We start from the raw sequence: 17,027 nt of genomic DNA, 5'->3' as shown, positions 1-17,027 counted from the left end.
GGAATCTGCGCTAACCGCTTAGGTGGATGGCTCGGAGCAGTGAACGATGTGAGCGGGAGTTTGTTAGTAATTAATATTGGGTGTCAACCGACCTTGTGATTGAGTCACTATAGCTCCATCGAAGGCGATCGAGTGTATTTTAGTGGGCCATTTGGCTGTGAACGAGACTTGTAGATATTCGCTCTCGCTACTCTGTTGTGATTTCTTTGTAGTGGCTATTTGCTTGAGCACCAAGCCGAGACACATTCTATGTACGAATACCGATAACTTCAATGTAGTCTCATCTTGCTGTAGCTCATACGCCGCCTCATTACACACACTGCAGCGTAAGCGTGGTTGAACAAGCACGTTGCTCCAGAGGCATCTTCTGCGGCGACAACCGACCAGGGAGGGAGCTGTGTCGTTGCCGTCATGTCAACAGATATACCTCTCAACAGCGAACCAGGGACAGAAAATGGAAACTGTGTCAGCATCTCCAAGGATGAAGTGGGCTGGCGCAGGGCCATCCGAAATTTCACCCCTTCGTATGTTACCGGTTCCCTTTGGCTGTATTCGTTCTTGGGCAGATGGTGGGGACTGGAGAGTATGAGCGCAGTCGCTGATGACAGCACTGTAGATGGTTCGCCGTCAATATGGGGACGGGTGTCGTCTCCATCCTCCTGCATACCTTGCCGTACAATGCGCGGTGGATATCGCATGGCGTGGCCATCGCCTTTTTCGTCCTCAACATCGTCGTCTTTATCATTTTCACCGTCATGTCGATCATGCGCTACACCCTGTATCCTGAAATTTGGACTGCCATGCTGGGGAATCATGAGGAATCCATCCTGTTGGGGTGCTTCCCCATGGGCCTTGCGAGTGAATACCGACCTTTCCTTTGGATGCCCAAACGAAAGGAACTCGCTGACGCAGATGTTTCAGCCATCATAGACATGATGATTTCCACCTGTTACCACTGGGGCGACTGGCTCCTCTACCTCGCCTGGGCTTTATGGTGGTTTGACGTCATCCTCTCAGTTGCGACGTGCACCACGGTTCCTTTCATCATGTGAGTTTGGCCCTCCATATTCCGCATGACTTGTCTGGGAGAGTGCGGACATGCCGATTAACTCCGCTCAGCTTCCGTCGCCAGAAGCCACGCTTAGATGCAGTGACGGCAAACTTCCTCTTCCCTAATCTCCCAGTGATAGTCGCGGCGGGAGAAGGAAGCGTAGTCGCAAACGCTTTGCCCTCGAAGTCCCACGCCATGACGACGCTCATCACATGTTATGTGCTCTGGGGCATCGGTGAATGCTTCACCGGGCTCGTGCTAGCGTTGTACCTTCACCGCCTGACCGTGCACGGCCTCCCGCCGCGAGAGACCATTGTCTCCGTCTTCCTCCCCTTGGGACCCCTGGGTCAGGGAGGGTTCGGAATCCAGCATTTGGGTATCGTCGCGCTGAAGTTATCTCCTAGCTCTGCATCATCAGTGATCGCTGCAGAGGAGCTCCGAAGCGCGGCGGGCCCCTGGATGCACGGCGGGGAGATCCTTCATGTGCTGGGCACCTTCTTGGCGCTGTGCATGTGGGGGTTCGGGGTCGTGTGGCTGTCATTGGCAGTATTCAGCCTGGCGGCACTGCGACGGTTCCCGTTCAACGTTGGCTGGTGGGGATTCACTTTCCCGCTGGGAGTTCTGGCGACATGTACCGGCATTTTGGCCGAGTCCCTTGACAGCGTCTTTTTCCGGGTTATGACCATGATATTCTCGCTTTCCGTGTGTCTTCTGTGGCTCATGGTTGCTGTTGGGACTCTACAGCGGGTATGGACGGGCGTCATATTTCAAGCGCCTTGTATAAGAGACCTTAGGGAGAAGGAACGGCAAAGAGTGTCGGATGGGAGAGTGTAAATATGTCACAAGTTTTAGGGATATCATTATTATTCTGCACCATCACATAAAGTGGAACGGCGAATGTACTTTGTTCTCTCGTTTATGTAACGAATGAATTATCCCCTCGGATGATTATCGGTCCGAATCCGTAGACTACGGGGCGTAGTCTGGTGGATGAAAAAAAATTAAAAATAAAAACCCTTCCCTCTCTTTTTGCTGTTGCAGAACATTGTAATACTGACTACCACGTAATTACATCAATATATCGACCGGGATCCGGGGATATAGTCCACGTAGTCACGTAGTCCACGCCGCCCGGATAGCCTACTACGCAGGATACGTGGTTGGGAGTACCTTCAAAGTTGGCCTCGCCACCCACGGCGCGGCTGAGTGATAAGGCATATCTTACGAATGAGGGGATTTCCCATGTGTTAGCAACCGCGAACGGGCCTTTGTAATAAGTGAGGTGGTTGTTCGAAACGGAGTACCTAGGCGATTAAAATAATTACGGAGAAAAATGGATATACGAGAAATGCCAAGATTCTGTCCGATTCGCGACCTGAGTCGTGGCGAAACTCCGATCGGATCCTACGGAGTAGTGTAGTGTAGACCATGGTTTCGGGTCCAGTAGACTCCGCAACTCCACAGCCGCAGTAGGTATTTGAAACATCTGGTATTGACGTTGGATCCGAGATCTATTGTAAATTGATTCTCCCGCAAGTTGGAATTGCATACCAGAGAGCCTTCATTGTAGCTTGGCAACAGTCCGAGACTTCAACGCCATGTCGCAATCACCCCTTGGGAAGCCGCTGACCCTTAAATGCGGCCTTGTACTGCCAAATCGGCTGGCGAAAGCTGCCATGGCAGAGGGGATGGCTCCTGACGGGTTGCCAAATGAGAAGCTGAATTCCTTGTACGGAAAATGGGCCGATGGCGGTTGGGGCATGATCATCACAGGTATGAATGAATTTCCTACCCTCGGTGAACAAGGCGAAGAGTTTCCTTCTTTCTCCTTTCCTCCTCTTTCTTTAAGATACAGACGGCTCACGAGTACAAAGCAAATGTCCAGGTGGACGCAAGACACCTCGGCTCGCCCGGGGACTTGGCGGTGGACGAGGCAGTTAATCGCGAGAAGATGCTCAAAGCGTGGAAAACCTGGGCAGAGACGACCCAGCGCAACGGCAACCCGGCCATCGTCCAGATAAATCACCCTGGGCGACAGTCTCCCGTCGGCGCTGGCAAGCGAGGTTTCTTTGAAAAGACTCTCGCACCAAGTGCGGTCCCCCTGAAGGTCGGCACAGGCCTGATAATGGCGGCCATAAATAAGCTCGTCTTCGGCACGCCGAAAGAGATGACGACCGACGACATCCGGCATGTGGTGCACCGGTTCACCGAATCGGCACGTCTTGCGGCAGATGCAGGATTCGCCGGCGTTGAGCTCCACGCGGCGCATGGGTATTTGCTGGCGCAGTTCCTCTCCGAGAAGTCCAACAAGCGAACGGACGCTTACGGCGGGTCACCTGCCGCCAGGGCCAAGTTCGTGGTCGACATTATCCATGCCGTGCGGAACGTGGTGCCCAAGGGTTTCTGCGTCGGGATCAAGTTGAACTCGGTGGACCACCAGTCCGCGGCCGAACTGGCTGGCTGTATCGAGCAGCTGAAGCTCATCGCCGCTGCGGGGGTTGACTTTATTGAAGTCAGCGGCGGTTCCTATGAGGATCCTTTGGTAAGCAGATCCATTACCCGCATCCTTCGGCCCCCCTGACACGCTTTTGATTTTTCGTGCAGCTTTGGCTCTCGATAACGCTGACCGCATGCGCACGGGGGTACAGATGGTTCGAGGTCCTGCGGGAAAGCAAAACGCAGAACCGGCCCAAAAGTCCGACAGGACAAAGGCACGCGAGGCGTTCTTTCTGGAATTCGCAAAGGCTATCCGGCATGAGTTTTCTGACATGCCATTGATGGTTACGGGCGGTTTCCGGACGCGTCTGGGCATGGAAAACGCCCTCGCGGAAGGTGACTGTGACTTGATCGGTATCGGCAGGCCGGCGGTGCTCAACCCGGAAGCGCCATACAACACCATTCTCAATGCGGAGGTTGCCGAGGGCAATGCGAAGCTGTATACGAAGACCATCCAGGTGCCATGGTTGTTGAAGCTGCTCGGCCTGAATATGGTTGGTATCGGGGCTGAGACGGTGAGTACATATCCTCTCTCATATCATTTTTCCTTTCCCGTCTTCGATCTAGCCGTGGAATCTGACAGTCTGCAGATGTGGTATAGTAAACAGATACAGAAGATGGCTGAAGCCTAACAACCCGACTTGGTATCTCTCTGAGAAGTCGTAACGAGTTGTATGAAAGGTTGAGATTCGGTGGAATGACAAAGCAAAAGGCTTCTCAGGCATTTATTTCATTGTGATTCCCTGAGCCGCCGATAGATTAAGACCATCATTGTACGTTTTAATTCGATAAAGAAAAGAAGATATTAGAAGAGAGCGAGAGCATGGAGTGTCCTCTGGGAGACGATTATTTTGGGATGGAATGGACACGGAGCGGTGCATGAGGTGGATAAGAGTGAGAAATCTAAAGTAGCGAAAAGTAGCGAAAAGTACCTACCGGGGTTTGGCTGGTTATAGGTCAGAGCCCGATGGACTGGTCAGATGTCGCAAGTCTTAGAACATTATATTATTAACAGCGATATCTCTGTCCTGGCTCTGGTTAGTGCAAAAATCTCTGTTCGAGCTCTGACCTATACCCCCCTCTAACCGGGTAGGTAGCAAGTATTATAAGGTAGCCTGCCAAACGGCACGTCAAAATCTCGTGCTTACACAGACAGTCTGTATGATGAGGTACCTTCGGGGCACGTTATTCGGCACATTGCATGAACCAATACCTCCAGCGTACATGGACATTATTACAGTCAGTCACAGTGACGGGTTGGTACCTTACCTAAGATAGATGGGCGGGGCAGCGTTTTCGTGATTTTACACGTACATGCCAAAAAAGTGCCCCTCCTGTCCTAACTCGTCGCACAGGTTCCACAGGTTGCACACTCGCGACAGCCAAGGGCCCTCACTTTCCCCTTTGATCGACTCCTGGTTACACCGCGCAGGCGCTGGTCATGTCAGGTATTTGGAATTATTGGGCGCTGCTGCCATTTCTAAATGGTAAGACAAGCTTAGCTGGCGCCACTGCTCTTCATGTCGACATTTTCTGACCCTCCTGCCCATAGATCTACACGATGCCTGGCAGCAAGTCCGTGTGCCAGTTCTCCTCTCCGTCGCGTTTAGTCTTGTGCTGCTCCGAATCTATTTGCGTGCGAAGGGAGGGACGCCTGAATTAAAAACCTTGCCCCGGAAATTCGCCGACAACCCTGCCACCGGGAAGGAGAGCCTTGTACGAGATGCGAAGATAAAACCACAAACGGAGACGACTGCGGAAAAAGAAACGAAGCCAGTCAAGTCGCAAGGCCCAAAGAGAGTCAAGGGAGGAATTGTGAAACGTCGCTCGTCCGATGGCGAGCGGAATGACCAGGGACCACGGCAGATTCAACCGCTAGTTTTCTTTTCTAGCATTACGGCCAATACCCCCAAGATATCCCACGAATTTGCCCAGCGCCTCCATGCAGACCTGCATCCCGTATCATCTAGTACCGGATGCACTTTCCTAAGCCCCGAGGTTCTCGACCTCGCCGAAATCGATTTGGACGACTACTTCGTGGCCCCTCCAAAGGCCAAGGAGGGAATCGAACTCTTATACCTCTTCCTCTTTCCGAGTTACAACATTGATACGATAAACGACACGTTCCTTGAGCACCTCAAAGAGACTCACCATGACTTTAGGATTGACACGGCTCCGTTGTCGTCCCTCCTAGGCTACTCCGTCTTCGGCTTTGGAGACCGTGAGGGCTGGCCCACTGAGCAGGAGGGCTTCTGTTTCCAAGCCAAGGAACTCGACAAGTGGATGGCAAAGCTCACTGGCCGGAAACGAGCCGCCCCGATTGGAATGGGAGATACGAAGCGGGACTACGCCCGGAGACTAGCCGAATGGTCTGAAGGTGTCGTCGATATCCTCCAGCAACTGGCCAAGACAGGAAGCTTGGGGGAGGGCTTGCCCGGGAGCGGCGCACCCGTGGAAAGCGACGAGGAGGACATTGAAGATGTTGACGACGAGGATGACGGGGAAGTCCAAGTGGATGACTCCCGGACGAAGCCCCAGAAGCCGAAGAAGGTCAAGAACGTTGAAGACGTTGAGGATCTGGGTCGCATCATGAAGGAGTCCCGTAGTGATCTTGACTCCTCCGCTAACAGAGGGGCGCCCATTGCTGTCGATTTCACCACGTACGATAAATCGACCACCAGCAAAGGGAGAGCCGCCGCGCAGCCAACAATCAAAGAGATGGTGCCGAAGAACTCGCCAACATATGCCTCCCTCACCAAACAGGGCTACACCATCGTTGGCTCGCACTCAGGCGTCAAGATCTGCCGCTGGACCAAATCGGCGTTGCGGGGCCGGGGTTCATGCTACAAGTTCTCATTCTACGGGATTGCGTCCCATCAGTGCATGGAGACAACCCCTTCTTTATCCTGCTCGAACAAGTGCGTCTTTTGCTGGCGTCACGGCACGAATCCCGTCGGCACCAAGTGGCGCTGGGTCGTGGATCCGCCCGAGGCCATCTTCGAGGGCGTCAAGGCCGGCCACTATCAGAAAATCAAGATGCTGCGAGGCATGGCCGGCGTCCGCGCCGACCGGTACGCCGAGGCCCTCCGCATCCGCCACTGCGCCCTCTCCCTGGTCGGCGAGCCCATTTTCTACCCGCATATCAACGAGTTCCTCGCCATGCTGCACGCCGAGCGCATCTCGTCTTTCCTCGTCTGCAACGCCCAGCACCCGGACCAGCTCGCCGCGCTGAAAGCCGTCACGCAGCTCTACGTCTCCATCGACGCGTCGAACCGCGAATCGCTGCGCCGCATCGACCGCCCGCTCCACCGGGACTTCTGGGAACGATTCCTCCGCTGCCTCGACATCCTCCGCGAGCGCCGCCAAAAGCAACGCACCGTCTTCCGGCTCACCCTCGTCAAGGGGTTCAACGTCGACGACGAGGTCGAGGGCTACGCCAACCTCGTCGAGCGGGGGCTGCCGTGCTTCGTCGAGATCAAGGGCGTCACCTACTGCGGCACCGCCACGGCGGCCAACGCCGGCTTGTCCATGAGCAACGTCCCGTGGTACTGGGAGGTGTGCGACTTTGTCAAGGCCCTCGAGAAGCGGCTGGCCGAGAAGGGGCTCCGGTACGGCATCGCGGCCGAGCATGCGCATAGCTGCTGCGTCCTGCTGGCGAGCGAGCGGTTCCGCGTCGACGGCAAGTGGCACACGCTCATCGACTATAAGAGGTTCTTCGAGCTGCTGGAGGAGCGCGGACCCGACGGCGACTGGCGGGCTGAGGACTACATGGGTCCTGCGACGCCCGAATGGGCTACCTGGGGGAATGGAGGGTTCGATCCTCGAGATGACAGGGTTGATAGGAAAGGAAGAAAGATTGCAACTACATAGTAGGCTGGGGTTTGTCCCCCCAAAAAAAGAAAAGAAAAAGGAATTGGCACCGAGTATGTTTCACTGTGATTACCTGATATACGGTTGACTGTTATTATGGTGAGCTGGTGGTCAAAGGTTGGTGCATTATTGCCTTTTGTCTGCCTGACATGTCATGCTTTTCAACTTTTCCCAACAAGCACAACACACAACACACAACACACGCCCGAATAGGTGATCACAGGTGCCCCCTGGAACCATAGAACCGTGGGCCATATACAATGTGGTTCCTTCCCTTCCGTGCTTTTGCCCCCATCCGCGAGAACCTCTATCGAAACAAAAACCAGTTTGGTCGGGTTATAGTACAGTGGCGAAAAAAAAAAGATATGATGGTCATGTATCCTCGGCGGTTGGGAGGGCATTAAAAATGATCGAATGCTTGAAAGGGTCTCATAAGCGGCTGGCGCTGATCGGTGGATCCGAGCCGTCCGACGCAAATTCAAGTGCTCGAAAATGACTTGTAAAGCGGTGGTACAGAGTGGAGGGGTAAGGTAAAAAAGTGTTTGGGACGCGTTGCCCAGGCCTTGCGAAACCCCAAGTCCGAACATGTTGGGCCTGGATGAGGTGCGTCCCATGGGCGGGTTCTTTTAGTCGAGTCCAACGTTGGGGATGTCGGAGAGGTTGATGCCGCCGGTGTAAGAGCCACCAATCTTGAGGGAGTCGTCAAGGGCAATCATCTCGGCGAGGACGTCTAGTATAGACTGCGGCGAGAGTCAGCGTACCGGGGACACGGTATTCGAAGGGAAAGGGAATCCGCTTCAAAACAATGTAGGGGGACACGTACCTTGGGAACAGTCTTGTCGTAGATGTTGATCAGGTCGCCCGGGGTAGGGTAGACCTTGAGGCCCTTGTAGAAAGCGAGGGCGGCATCAAGGGCACGTGTAGCTAAGGTTGCATGCGTTAGCCGAGACTGTCTTTTCCGCTGCTGCGTCTCTAGGGAGAACGGGGACATCAAGACGAAGCAGGGAAGGAAAGAGAAGAACGAAACAAGAAAGAAAAGAAAAAGAAGAAGAAAAAAAGAAAAAAGACTCACGATCGGTGGCAAGAGTCTCGCCCTCGGAGACCTGCTTCAGGAAGTAGGCCTCGCGGGCTTCAACGTCGGCAGGGAAGCCTTCTGCCTTGGCATCCTCAACAGCCTGACGGATGGCCTGGCGCATGCGAACTGTCTCCAGCTGGGCCTCCTCCTTTTCGGCACGGTGTTTCCTGCGCTCGTTCCTGCGGAGCTCGCGGCGGAAGCTGGCATTGGCGCGCCGTTGGTAATCGAAGTAGACTGCGTAGGCTGGAAAAGAGAAGAAAGCATGTTAGGAGCTGTACTTTGACGTCTTGTGTTTGGTGATGTTGATTGTAGGGTGATTGAATGGCAGCCCAATATAGCTTGCGATGCCATTACAGCATGACGTGATAGACCATCAAACGCGGCATAGGCATATGTGCCGTCGAGGAACCTCGATAGAAGACAAGGGAAACGTTTTGATGGGACAATGAAAGGAGATAGGTATATGAAGGTGCAAAGGCTTACCGACAAGGCCTGTCGCAAAAGCGGCAACGGAAGCCGTCACTATGGTGGATTGTTGAACCATCTTGAACAGGGAAGGGTGACCACGGGTTTGCCGAAGATGAAGCTATGGATGTAAATAATAACCGGCGGATGGGGCTGCAGGAAGAAGTGCAGATGTTGATTTCGGTCGATAGAGAGTCGCTCGAGCAAGCTTCGTCTTGGAAGAGGCGAGTTGTTTTGGAGTTGATAATAAAGTGAGGAAGTGAATGCAGCTGTCCACGTCCACTTGTTGGTGGGTTTCGCTGGAGCTCCGAGTTGCCAAACTTTTTTTATTTTTGTACTTTTTTTTTTGTTCTTAAAGAATTCCAAGAACCGTAGGTTTTGCGCAAGGCCAAACAAAGATTCAGGATGAGTTGGGCGGGCCAAGAATCATGGTTCTGGAAGAACCGGTGCACAGACCATCTTTGTTACCTTATCAAACATGACAATCCAAATCCACGGTACAAAGTAAAAAGTACTTCGAAGTTCAAATGTATCCTCCACGTACCTTTGTACCTGTCCGTCCAGCTTGGTATCACGTAATTATTAACCTTGACCAGGAGAGCTGCGTTCGTTTGTGTTGGGTGTTGCTCTCCTGTAGTTTCGCACAAGCATCTGAGCCGCAACACAGTCCAACCGCTTACCCTTACCTCCACTTTACCCCTCGTCATGCCGACCTTGTGTACACTTCCTATTCCTACTACTCCTTAACCGACCATCAATTCATTACCCTCGAACTTGACCATGGCGGACCGTAGTAGGTTCTCCTTGAGGACCGGTCCTCGGCGTAAGAACCGACCTACCATCAGCGCCCCTCGACAAATCTCCGAACCAATTCCTCAGACCGAAGGTACACCGGTTCGCGTGCCAGGTTCAACACCAGCTCCTCCTGTTCCGGGACTGCCTGCGAAATCCATCACAGACACAGCAGTTCCTCGACCGCGACCACGGCCAACCCCGCAACCGGGGGGTGATAAAGTAGGTCTCTCTCGCGTCGTCGCCAGGAGCTAAGACTACGTAACGACGTCCCTTTTGCTAAAGCCTGTTCACACTTCAGACTTCAGATCTCGTCAAGCGACGATATTCGACACGATTCGGCGCGTTCCCGGAAAGCCTCGACGGCTCCGCACCTCCCGTGCCGACCATACCCTCCCTTGAAAAATACGAGAACCAGGACAGGAGAGGAAGACCGCCTCCGTCCAGAGATGGAGGCGCGAGTGCAGCTCCTGTTGTTGACGTGAGGGCTCTGCGGGACCCCAACCTCGTACCCGAGCAATGTGAGGCCGAAACCGCAACCGCCCAGGCCGTTCCCTTGCTCTCAAACCCCACGCGTACTGACCACTATACTCCCCTTTCAGATGTTGCGACTTTGCTAGGCGACGCGAACGAGGACCAGATTCGAGACTTTGAACACTCCCTCCGTGTCCTGAAGAACAGAGCCGCCACCGATCTACAGCAGAATGTCCTGCAGAACCGGACGCAGTTTATCAAGATCAGCAAGGAAGCCGAGAAGCTCAAGAGCGAGATGTGCGCGCTGAGGAACCTCATGTCCGAGTTGAAGGCGAACACCACCGCCCTGCGAGCCGCCTCAGGCAGCGGCATCGGCGGGGGCTCGACCGGCCTGGACGGCGAGCTCTCCACCGGACTGAGCAAGAGGGACAAGCGCAGCTCCGTGGCGGACCGGAGCGCCCTGTGGAATTCGCAGATGCAGGCCCTGTACAAGAACGTCGAGGGGACGCAGAAGTTCCTCCCCCACAGCGCCGGCCGCCACGTGCTGCAGAACGCCGGCTCGTGGGTCGAACTGGACAATGCGACGTACAAGTCACGGCGGGGCATGCAGATCTTCCTGCTCAACGACCACCTTCTCATCGCCTCTCGTAAGAAGAAGAAGACGACGGAGGGGGCTCCGCGGGACGGCCAGACCAGCCCTGTCGTCAAGCTGGTCGCCGACCGGTGCTGGCCGCTGCTCGATGTCGAGGTCGTGGACATGGCGGGCACGAGCGAGTCCTCGGGCACAGGCACAGGCACAGGCACAGGCACAGGCACAGGCACAGGCGCAGGCACGGGCACGGGCACGGGTACGGGCGCGCGGAATAAGCTAGCCGACGCGATCATGGTCCGGGGCGTGGGGCAGGAGTCGTTCATCTACCGGACCGAGAAGGCCGAGGACCCGGAAAAGGTGTCTCTGCTCCTCAACATCCGAAAGGCCGTGGAGGAGCTGCGGAAGAACCTGCAGTCGGAGATGGAGGCCAGCAACAAGGCCAAGGAGACGATCAACTACTTCGCCTCCCGCGACCCCGGCCTGCTGCAGAAGGCCGAGCTCCTGGAAACGCTGTCGGACGTCAAGGACATGCTGATCGAGGTCGACGGGAAGCAGCACAACCTGCGCTGGGTGGAAAGCCAGATGGACGAGCTCGACATCGACGTGGCGCTGCAGAACTTTGAGGTTGCCGTGTCCCGGGTCGAGAAGATGAAGAACCTGGCCCGGGGATTGAAGAGCAACCCTGTGGCGCAGGACTTCATCAACTTCAAGGTCGAGGAGCGTCGCGGCAAGGTGGCCGACTTGATCATTCGCGAGCTCGGGGCGACCCATAATGCGCTGTCCAAGACCCAGCGCAACGTGTCGTGGTTGACGAGGCTGGGCTTTCAGGACCGCGCGAGAGAAGTCTACCTTGCGGGGAGACATTCCCTGATACAGAAGCGGATAAGGTTAGTGGACGGTAGTGAATGTGTCTTTTTTCCCTTTTCTTTCCCTCTTCTTCTCCCCCCTTCTCCCCCCTTTGGCCCCCTTTGGCCTTTTTGGCTTTGTCTGATGAGAAATGAGAGACTAACTCGGTATTGTTCCTCACTACCTAGACAATGCATCTTCCAAGGAGATCTACACATGTACATTTGGGAGGTATCGTTCGTGTACTTCACCCTCATCCGGAACACAGTCAACTGCTTCCAGTCGTGTTTCCCGCCGCCAATGATGAGCGCATGCGTCAAGTGGGCCAAGGAGGAAGTGGAGGCGTTCAATACCATCTTGGCCCGCCAGCTGAGCAGCACAGAGCCCGGTGAGAAAGTATGGACGGATTGCATGGGCCGGGCCCGAGAGCACGCCAAGATGTTGTCGGAGGTTGGACTGGACTTTACCGATCTTGTCGGCCGGGAGTCCGGGAGTTGATGGGCGAGGTAGATGCCAACAACAACCCGGCCGGTCTGGCATTAGGATGAACGGGTGTCATGCTTAGGCTGCTATTACCCTATGGTCGTGGTCAGGGCAGTCCGGCGGTAGAATGATCGGCTGTTACTCTGCCGCTTCAATATGAAGTTATGGATGCAGGTGAACCGAGTAGCAGTTCACATTTGGATGAACGACTTGAGACGTATCTCTTGATGGGAACCGATATAATGAAGAGTCCTTGCGTACGAGTCCTTGTGTAAGCGGATCTCTCAACCCCTTGTTTCTTCTGATGCAAGCGCATCCGACTCAATCCATCCGAGTCCAAATATATCCGTCTTCAAGTACTAGAGGAAAAAAAAAAACGAAGAAAAAAAGGGAAAGCCAGGTTAAACGACGGAGGACGAGCTTCATCTTTTCGCTTCGTAGAGGCATCTGGTGGCAGAAAGGAGATCGACAGATGCTGCCAGCTGTCGACGGGTTCTTGTCGTTTTCTGACTTGCCTCCTGGCGTCCAGCTGATTTTTAACTACCTGGTACTCCGTAACTTTAAGGGTCGCGTCTCGCGTGTATCGTATCGTTGGTCCACTTACCTGTACCTTGTCCACTTCAGTCCTCTATCAGATCTTCTATTTTCTCTTCCCTTCCCTCCATCTGTTGGCCCCGTCTACTATATTCGATAACGCCGAGAAATCCGAGCATCTCGATCGCTGCGTCCTGACTGATTCCGCCGTAGCACGCATTACTCAGTCACTTTCTGAACCGGTGAGCACTTACACAAACCTATCAGCCGAAATTCCCTGCCCAGTTCAGTTCTTAACGGGACTCTGCATCATTATCATGTGATTGTGTATTGCTTCTATCGATCGTGTTCCTGCTCTCATCCAAGTGGGTGTTCAAATGTACTCTCTCCATCTTTTCGAGACCACCTGCGACGTCTAGACGCCCGCCAGCATAGCTTCGGAGGACCTTCAGTGACTCGATGAGCCCGATGTTATAAGACCACACATACTGTGGCAAATAGAGCTCTGCTTTTCCTCTTTCGTTTCTTCTCCTCTTGGCGTTGTCTCTCGTCATGGTCTGAGGTCCATCATTCTGAACCAGGGAATATCGTTCGCTGACTGGGATCACATCGCGGACTCGAAACCCATCAGGCCGTCCCAGTGCGCTCTCGCAATTAGAATCTGACGCATCCTTCATCTCCTCTCCCCCTGTGTCGACATGCCGTATAACACCACGGCAATCCCTCCTCGCAAGGAGGTGACAGGGCAGCCCGCCCTTCCGCGTTAGTTGTGCTCCTGCTACCTCTACTTTCTCCCTCTCCTCGCCTACACCTTTGAGGTGAAAGGCCTGAAAATGTTCAGCAAGACAAAGACGTAACCGATTCTAACCTTCTAACCCCATGACTTGTATAGTCGCCAGAGTCAAGAAGATCATCGCACAAGATCCGGACATTGGTATCTGTTCCAACAACGCAGCCTTTATCATTACCATGGCAAGTGTACGTCTTGTCTCGTCCTCTCCCTGTCAGGGCCATTTCCATTCGAAAGGTCCTGACAGCTGATCCTTCCGCGATGCACGTCCTGACATGGCTATCTCACAGGAAATGTTCATCCAGCACCTTGCAAGTGAAGCCCAGAACATGGCCAAGCTAGACCGCAAGCCGAGGAAGAACATACAATATAAGGATCTAGGTAACTCTCTTCATTCCCCGTGCAGACGAGAGAGCTCAACCCCCAGCCTCCCCCTCTTTCTCTGCCTCCCTTCTTCTCTGTCTAACGAATGGTTCGATGTCGCCATTCCCCAACAGCCAATGCCGTCGCGCACCACGACAACCTCGAATTCCTCGAGGACACCATTCCCAAGACGGTCCCCTACAAGGATATAAAGTACCAAGCCGGGGCCACGCGGGCCCGGATTCAGCGCGACAGCGTCGACGCCGCAGCGGGTACCTTGGCGGCGGCGGCGACGACCACGACGACGACGAACGGTACTTCTGGCAAGAAGCGCAGGTCCTCACCGCTGACCACGGCAGTAACCACCAACGGCGTCCACGGCCACGCGTCTTCGGCGGCGGGCGAGCCAGGCGCGCAGCTCGAGGCAGGAACGATGCAAGCGTCTGATGCGGATGGGGATGGGGACGTCAGTATGACCGGCTAGAAGCCGGGACCCCCCTGGTGCGTGTAGGCGTTGGAAATTATACGTAGGGCGCCGCTTGGTTGTGTATACTAAAGGAGCAATGCTGGGCATAGGCAAAGTAACGACTGAATATCATGATGAGATGCTTTTTTTCTTCTTCTTAAAACTTCGGCGACGTTTGGTTCACCCCAAGAGCCCGTAAAGTCGCTGGCTTTTACCCTGAGCCCCATTCCTATGTCCAGCTCGCAGACGCCTGCACCGACATGCGACAATACATGTCTCTCTTCCGAGGGAGTTCTGAGGTTCGTAGTTTGTTCCCACTCCGGTCATGCATGCATGGGCAAACTCCAGCTCGAGACAGACTAGAGCCTAATGTTGGTTCCCTTATTCCTCCATCGCGTCTGTATCGATATGCACTCCGGGAGGCAGCGTTCCTTCACTAAGCATCTTCTCCAACCGGATAATCTCCTGCAGACTGTCCGCGTTCTTGATCATTTCCCTTAGTCGCTTCTTCTCCTTCTCTGTGAGCTTAATGCGAGACAACCGCGTTGGCGCTGGGCCCTGGTGACCGCCGCTCATATCGACTGCCTTTGACTTGATTCCCATGATCTAAGGAGACATAAAGGTCAGCTGATACACTTCTCTTTCCGTCCCCGGCCTGCAAAAGTAAAAAGCGAATTCATCCCACAGAGCCTACTCACCTGAGAAGCCAGCTCAGTTGGCTGTTCCGATGTGCCGAATAGCTCGGCCGCCTTCCGTCGCTCGGCATCCTTAACTTTTGCGTAATCGAGGAACCGGATGCCGGGACACCGCCACAACACCCAGTATCGGTAATTCTGCCCCGTCACGCAGCGCGTCAGTTCTAGTTGTTCTCTCGCTCTTTGCCCCCCCCCCTGTCTATCTGCTTTCGATCTCTCGAGGCCAAGACGTTGGGTGAAGCGCTGGCTGGAGGAAACACGCACCTCCTTCTTGGCTACGGGGTTATCGAGCAGCACGACATGCGTCAAGAGAGAAAGGCCTGCTAGGACGTCCAGATCCGACAATTCGGCGAGCTGATTTGACGCCAAAACGAGATGGCGCAGGTTCGGGATCGAGTTGGGTAGCGTTGGTTGAATCGACGCGATGCGGTTACGTGCTAGGAGGAGGGTGGTGATTCGCGGTGAAAGGGGGAAGTTGCCCAGGATATTAATGTCATTGTCGGTCAAGTCGATCGAATCGAGCGGCTATTCCGAGGGCGCGAGTGTCAGGACTCGGGCAACTCATGAAGGTAGGACTGGGGGAAAACAGAGTAGTACGCACACCGGCAGCGCCAAGGTTCTCAATGGCAGGTATTCTGTGTCCTGTATTCACCCGACGGTGGGAGGTCGCCAATCAACTCTGCTCTGCTAGACCATGCAAGTGTAGTATCTGTTCTTTTCAAACGCACCTCGGAGATCGAGTTCACGCTCCTTCAGCGGATTCAGATAGGAGAGGGAGTCTTTGATGAGCTCTGCCGTGAGCCTCATCTTGGGCAGCGGATAATCGTGAGCGGGTGGTTGCTGGCGATGTTACCGTCAAGTGGAATTACTCGCTTGGGCCGCCGTGGTTGCGTCTGGTATTCGTATCTTGCGTCGTCAATGGTCGTGTCGAGTGTTAACTTGATTTACTTCGCGGGGTCAGTGTGACAATGGATCAATCCCTCGGAGCTGGGTCGGTGAGAAAAAGAACAGGAGAGCGGTGCAGCCTTGGTTCGCAAAAATAAAAATAACATGGCAAGGCTGGGATGGGAAGCTGGGGAATTTCTTGCTCCAAAGCGACTTAATCTTGACCGTCACTGTCGTTATCACGTGTATTAGTGCGTCCAGAAGTGGATCCGTGCGCACCACAGTAACCGCCCCAACGTCCACTGTATCTCGACTCCGTACTCTATAAGTACCTACCTAGGTAGTGTGCCGTAATAAAAACCTCGTAAAAACACCTATTCGCAAAGGGACCTTTGCAAAGATTATATCATATCATTATACCCCCCATTGTCATATCCTCCACTGCACTATATCTGGAGCCGCGTCTTCTGTTCCAGGACTCGTTCGGTATTGGCTAAATTTCCCCGTCGAGTCCACAAACTTGGACGAGTTCCGGACGTCCAGGCCTCTCCCTGGACCTTCCATCAGGGCTGCGAGTGGAAGGAAGATGGCGGTGGCGCCTTTGGTCTAGTCTGCTCTGTTCTCCCAAATAAACCGGGGAATCTCTTCCCGGGCTGTTCTGTGGGCAAAGCCCGGGGCTTCGGACAAGTTCGAGCTGTTTTCGAGTCCTCGGGAATGATGTTTGGGTGGTTTGCAGGACTGGCCTAATGCAAAAGCAGCTGCAGGTTTCCACAGCGGCCCAATGTTAAGGCGTTGTCTTCGTGTCTGCTGCGGTCTTTGAGTTGTCAGAAAGCCTGGCTGTGATGAATGATTGACGTTGTAGCAACTGACCTTTTCCTGACGACTCGCCCCCCTTCATCATGACCAGATGTCTGGGCAGTGCAGTGTCCAGCCCGGGTCGGTCAGATGGGACGGGAGGGTGTAATTTGTGCAAGTTGAATGTCTTGAGCGCCCAACATGATTTGGGGGAGACTGGGTACCAGGGGCGTGATCGCTTCTTGCCGAGAAAATTGAGACGCGTCGCGAGGAAGGGAAGAAAGGATGGGCGAGGTGTTGGGAGATAACTCCTGAGTAGCTGCCTACTCCAGGTCCCTCCCCGCCGTTCCGGTCC

General features: G+C 54.3%; 8 protein-coding genes across 8 annotated transcripts; 5 read left to right on the top strand and 3 right to left on the bottom strand.

The window, feature by feature from the left end:
• Positions 1–26: 26 nt before the first annotated feature.
• Positions 27–1,912, top strand: SODALDRAFT_376410 (hypothetical protein; the record flags this gene model as incomplete). Its single annotated transcript, XM_028614813.1, has 6 exons — positions 27–48; positions 213–251; positions 332–524; positions 617–858; positions 922–1,048; positions 1,120–1,912. 6 exons carry the CDS (start codon positions 27–29, stop codon positions 1,883–1,885), a joined length of 1,389 nt encoding a protein of 462 aa, XP_028468441.1. The 3' UTR covers positions 1,886–1,912.
• A 640-nt stretch (positions 1,913–2,552) lies between these two features.
• On the top strand, positions 2,553–4,563 carry SODALDRAFT_330364 (NADH:flavin oxidoreductase/NADH oxidase). Its single transcript, XM_028611180.1, has 4 exons — positions 2,553–2,824; positions 2,926–3,593; positions 3,700–4,062; positions 4,138–4,563. Exons 1-4 carry the CDS (start codon positions 2,650–2,652, stop codon positions 4,177–4,179), a joined length of 1,248 nt encoding a protein of 415 aa, XP_028468440.1. The 5' UTR covers positions 2,553–2,649; the 3' UTR covers positions 4,180–4,563.
• A 224-nt stretch (positions 4,564–4,787) lies between these two features.
• On the top strand, positions 4,788–7,712 carry SODALDRAFT_290961 (tRNA wybutosine-synthesizing protein). The gene is made up of 2 exons (XM_028608656.1): positions 4,788–5,034; positions 5,100–7,712. Exons 1-2 carry the CDS (start codon positions 4,989–4,991, stop codon positions 7,415–7,417), a joined length of 2,364 nt encoding a protein of 787 aa, XP_028468439.1. The 5' UTR covers positions 4,788–4,988; the 3' UTR covers positions 7,418–7,712.
• On the bottom strand, positions 7,484–8,247 carry SODALDRAFT_101247 (hypothetical protein). The gene is made up of 2 exons (XM_028606452.1): positions 8,241–8,247; positions 7,484–8,157 (listed from the first exon to the last, which is right to left on the bottom strand). The coding sequence occupies exon 2, from the start codon at positions 8,029–8,031 to the stop codon at positions 7,579–7,581; it is 453 nt and encodes a 150-aa protein (XP_028468438.1). The 5' UTR covers positions 8,032–8,157; positions 8,241–8,247; the 3' UTR covers positions 7,484–7,578.
• SODALDRAFT_321942 (mitochondrial import receptor subunit tom-20) lies at positions 8,044–9,036 on the bottom strand (the record flags this gene model as incomplete). Its single annotated transcript, XM_028609668.1, has 4 exons — positions 8,044–8,157; positions 8,241–8,341; positions 8,490–8,735; positions 8,976–9,036. 4 exons carry the CDS (start codon positions 9,034–9,036, stop codon positions 8,044–8,046), a joined length of 522 nt encoding a protein of 173 aa, XP_028468437.1.
• A 565-nt stretch (positions 9,037–9,601) lies between these two features.
• On the top strand, positions 9,602–12,397 carry SODALDRAFT_306991 (exocyst complex component EXO84). Its single transcript, XM_028609053.1, has 4 exons — positions 9,602–9,971; positions 10,051–10,270; positions 10,352–11,702; positions 11,850–12,397. Exons 1-4 carry the CDS (start codon positions 9,738–9,740, stop codon positions 12,157–12,159), a joined length of 2,115 nt encoding a protein of 704 aa, XP_028468436.1. The 5' UTR covers positions 9,602–9,737; the 3' UTR covers positions 12,160–12,397.
• Positions 12,398–13,189: 792 nt separating this feature from the next.
• On the top strand, positions 13,190–14,436 carry SODALDRAFT_101196 (histone-fold-containing protein). Its single transcript, XM_028606451.1, has 4 exons — positions 13,190–13,440; positions 13,571–13,656; positions 13,759–13,849; positions 13,966–14,436. The coding sequence occupies exons 1-4, from the start codon at positions 13,377–13,379 to the stop codon at positions 14,313–14,315; spliced, it is 591 nt and encodes a 196-aa protein (XP_028468435.1). The 5' UTR covers positions 13,190–13,376; the 3' UTR covers positions 14,316–14,436.
• A 242-nt stretch (positions 14,437–14,678) lies between these two features.
• Positions 14,679–15,799, bottom strand: SODALDRAFT_272194 (U2 small nuclear ribonucleo protein A; the record flags this gene model as incomplete). The annotated part of the gene is made up of 5 exons (XM_028607821.1): positions 14,679–14,903; positions 14,996–15,130; positions 15,257–15,517; positions 15,594–15,634; positions 15,721–15,799. The coding sequence occupies 5 exons, from the start codon at positions 15,797–15,799 to the stop codon at positions 14,679–14,681; spliced, it is 741 nt and encodes a 246-aa protein (XP_028468434.1).
• Positions 15,800–17,027: the final 1,228 nt, after the last annotated feature.

This window comes from Sodiomyces alkalinus (genome assembly GCF_003711515.1).
Source record: "Sodiomyces alkalinus F11 unplaced genomic scaffold SODALscaffold_2, whole genome shotgun sequence".
Taxonomy (NCBI): domain Eukaryota; kingdom Fungi; phylum Ascomycota; class Sordariomycetes; order Glomerellales; family Plectosphaerellaceae; genus Sodiomyces; species Sodiomyces alkalinus.
Note: the sequence above shows the minus strand (reverse complement) of the source record. Positions and strands in the feature narration are given on the sequence as shown.